Source organism: Sesamum indicum, linkage group LG1 (assembly GCF_026168435.1).
Source record: "Sesamum indicum cultivar Baizhima isolate 11 linkage group LG1, ASM2616843v1, whole genome shotgun sequence".
Taxonomy (NCBI): domain Eukaryota; kingdom Viridiplantae; phylum Streptophyta; class Magnoliopsida; order Lamiales; family Pedaliaceae; genus Sesamum; species Sesamum indicum.
Window position 1 is genome coordinate 13,322,030 of NC_142657.1, and position 3,954 is coordinate 13,325,983.

General features: G+C 29.3%; 1 protein-coding gene and 1 non-coding gene across 2 annotated transcripts; one reads left to right on the plus strand and one right to left on the minus strand.

Moving 5' to 3' along the window:
• The first annotated feature begins 993 nt into the window (after positions 1–993).
• TRNAQ-CUG (transfer RNA glutamine (anticodon CUG)) lies at positions 994–1,065 on the plus strand. Its single transcript has one exon. It is a non-coding gene; the product is annotated as a tRNA-Gln (tRNA).
• A 1,256-nt stretch (positions 1,066–2,321) lies between these two features.
• LOC105159856 (putative calcium-binding protein CML25) lies at positions 2,322–3,230 on the minus strand. The gene has a single exon (XM_011077063.3). It carries the CDS (start codon positions 3,103–3,105, stop codon positions 2,512–2,514), a length of 594 nt encoding a protein of 197 aa, XP_011075365.1. The 5' UTR covers positions 3,106–3,230; the 3' UTR covers positions 2,322–2,511.
• Between the last annotated feature and the right edge of the window lie 724 nt (positions 3,231–3,954).

The window sequence follows — 3,954 nt, forward strand, 5'->3', positions numbered from 1 at the left end:
TGTTGACCTAAACCTCTATCTAGATCCGGCTTCCAAAAGAGTCTGCAAAGGGAAAAACAATGATTGAATAGTTTCTATAATCAAACAACGTAGTTGTTATTGTCTAAATCAAGCAAAATTGACCATTAGGCGTCCCCAGTTCGAACTATGCGCCTCGTATTCTATGAACTAGTACTCCATGTGAGTTATAACAATTTATTTGAGAGTTTTGAATTATTATCTAATTTAAATGGGTAAAATACACTTTGTTCCCCCTAACTATTCGTTTTGTCAGAATTACTCATCTAAACTAATAAACGTAATATTTACCCTTTGGTTGGATAAAACTATCTTTCATGCCTTGAACAATTATATTATTTTCAATATGTTTTAGTGTTTTGAACATTAAATCATCATTGAATTATTCTTCAACTTATTTTTTTTTAATAAGTGAAGAATTTACATTAAAAGTGGAGTATAAATTAATATATATATATAGTAAATACGTAATAAATATAATATAACCAATAATTCATATATGCTTCTTATATGCTTAACCAAAAGTTAAACATTTTTAGAAATAAATAAATAATATATTTTATTATATTCTTTAAAAAAATTGATATTTAATTAATTATTTATTTAAAAGAATAAATGGTTAATAACTTTATTTTTTCACCAATTGATAAAATCTTTTCATGAAATTTTTTTGTATTTTCTTTACTCATTTATTAGTTAATTTTGAATCTGTAAAAGAAAAAATAAAATTCAAAATATTTAACTCACCAATTATATTTTTATTGTAAATAAAAGATATTTTTTCAATTAAGAAATTTTAATTAAATTTAAAATGAAAAATTACTAAAAAATTTAATTGTGGCGGTTACGTGTTAAATTTATTAGTTTATGGAAATAATTGTTACAAGACGAATAGTTTAGGGAGGCAAAATAATTTTATTTGATTTATCCTGGACTTACTTGTACTAATAATTATTGAAACACGCTATCAGAAAAGGTTCCATGGTCTAGTGGTCAGGACATTGGACTCTGAATCCAGTAACCCGAGTTCAAATCTCGGTGGAACCTGCAACCTTGTTTTTCCCAGTTTTTCCACACGGCCGCACCCTTTATATTGTTGTGGTCATTATTTTTGTTAAAAACAACTACAATTTTTTAAACTCACATCATATTGTGATCATCAGAACTTGAATGGACTCTTTCATCCACATAGTTTTAAACTTATAAGATGCTTTTGATAATTTTAAATTTGAAAAGATACAGTCAGCAATTATGATGTCAAATTCATAGGGAAAAAGAAACAAAACGAGACTTTTATCAAAAAAAAAATAAAAATTATTATGACAAATCGGGAATTGAATTTTCTTCTCCAAATCCTATTATAATTTTTCACATTAAATACACTTTGCCCTCTTTAAATTTAAATAGGCATATTTTTAAATTATAATAAAATATTGAAATAATTTAACCAGCAACATTTTTTTTTTCTTGTTTCAAATATTCAGCAGCGGTTCTGTATAAAAATATGTACCAGCAGTTCTCCTTACAGTTTTTTTTTTTAATTTAAGATTTTAAAAAAATTATAAAACCACATTTCTTTAAGCGGTTTTGCCTAAAAACTTAATTAACTTTTTAAAAAATGCGGGTATTTTCGTAAATATTTTTTCTGTTGACTATATTTAGATTATATTTTTTTGTGAGGAGTTAATTTTTAGATTACTAGTCATCCTGACACACTGTCCATGTATGCATATGATAAATAATATTTTATTTTAAAATATATTATGAATAAGAAAAAATATTATATTTATAAATCAATACATCATATTTCTAAAAAGAAAGAAAAAAAGCAACAAATCAAAAAAAAGAAAATCAACTTAGAAATATTATTGGTATAACAATAAAATCGATATTGCGGTATTATAACCATCATTTGTAAAAAAAAAAATATCTTTTTTTTTATATAGTTTAGATATAATCCTAGAAAAATGGTATACTAAAATTAGATATGACAAAGACGTATGATCAAGTACACTGGGCCTTCCTCTTCCACATACTTGGAATCCGGTCGCAAGTGTTTGCAACCGGAGGTGTTGTATGTGGTAATGTTATTCTTAGTGGTATCGAAAAAGTCATCTTAGAAAACATAGCCTTGTAATTATAAAGCATAGTATAGTAAAGCTTGGTCTGATCACTGTTTTCAGTTATTCGATCAACCATCAACTTTTGAGAAATGCTTGTTTTCTAACCTTTCTAACATCAGTCCACACGATATATATATATACACACACACATTGGAATAAGTAAACAGCACAAAGGAAAAATACATAAAGTTGTATCACATGAACGAACTCATTAATGCCATTAATCTTGTAACAATGGCCAACCTATGAACAATTAAACTCACAGACAAGAAGATTACTTAATTAATGTGCATAAGTAAGTATAAAGCAATGTAGTCGAGAATTTACAAATTAACGCAGATTAATTGAGAAATAATAATACTAATAATAATCAAGCAGTAGTCTTGTTGGGTTCCATAGCATCGAAACGTGATCCCATCATCATCATGACCTTAAACTCATCAAAACTGATTGCTCCATTGCCATCGGTATCCACCCCACTTATCATCTTCCTGCACTCCGCCAATGTGCATTCCTCTCCCAGGTTCTGCAGCACATCTTGCAATTCCTCTGCCGATATGGATCCATTCTTGTCAATATCAAACACCTGGAAAGCGTCTTTCAGATTCTGCAAAACCTCATCGTAGTCCACATCTTTGGTGTTGAGTTCGATGAATTCCTGGAGATCTATGTGGCCGTCCCCGTCCGAATCCACCCCCTGGATCATGGTTCTAAGCTCCTCCTCCGTCGCCGAATGGCCGAGGCTGCCCATGATCGATCCCAACTCCAGGGCCGAGATCTTGCCATCGCCATTCACGTCGAACTTCTTGAAAACCTGTTCCAGCTCCTGCTCCATCTGGACACGCGAGTCGAAGGATGGTGATCTGGAGTTAATTATGGGTGGTGTGTCGTGCGCAGAATCAGATCCGACCGCAAGGGCGACCATCTGTTTCTTCTTCCTATTGAACAATTCTTTTAATCCCATGATGATTTCATTCACCACACTTTCTTATAATTATGAGTATTTATGAATGAAGGAAAAAGTGATGAATGCGAGAACATGAGAGAAAAATAAGGGAAAAGGGAAATGTTGTTGTTGGAGCCTGGAGGAGGGATCTATTGTCGGAAAACACTCGCTTATTAATATGTTTTAGGGATAATTATACTTTCATCTCTTGAGTTTTGGTGTAATTACACGTAAAATTTTTTGTAATTTAAAAAATTATATTTAACACCCATGAGGTTTGTTTTCGTCTAACAAATAAGTCACTCTGTTAGTTATAAACTTATTAAATTTGCTAATATTAACAAAAAAATAAAAATAAAAAATTATATTTTACCCCGATTGACTTATTACTGACTTATAGCAAATTGAATAAATCTTTTATGATCAAATAATCATTATACGACTTCATGCGTTAATGCATGTGGGGAGGTATATCTTCATCATTATAAGGATAGTTTAGACGAAAAATGATTTGGCCTGCAATAAGTTAGTAATAAGTCAATTAAGGGTAAATATCAATTTTTTAAATTCAACAAATTTAATAAATTTTGACTAATAAAGAAAATTATTTATTAGACGGAATTATACACTTTTGATTCCTATCCTTTTATGTCATTCTTTTATACTCCAATTGGACCCAAGCACATTTTTTGCTTGATCAATAAGGAATAACAAGATTCATGTTTTGGATTAATACTACAGTAAAACCTTTATAAATTAATAATCTTGGGACCATGAATTTTTATTAATTTAGAGAGATATTAATTTATCGATAAATTAATATTTTATTAATTAAAAGAGAGACTTTTTAAATTTAACAAATTTAGT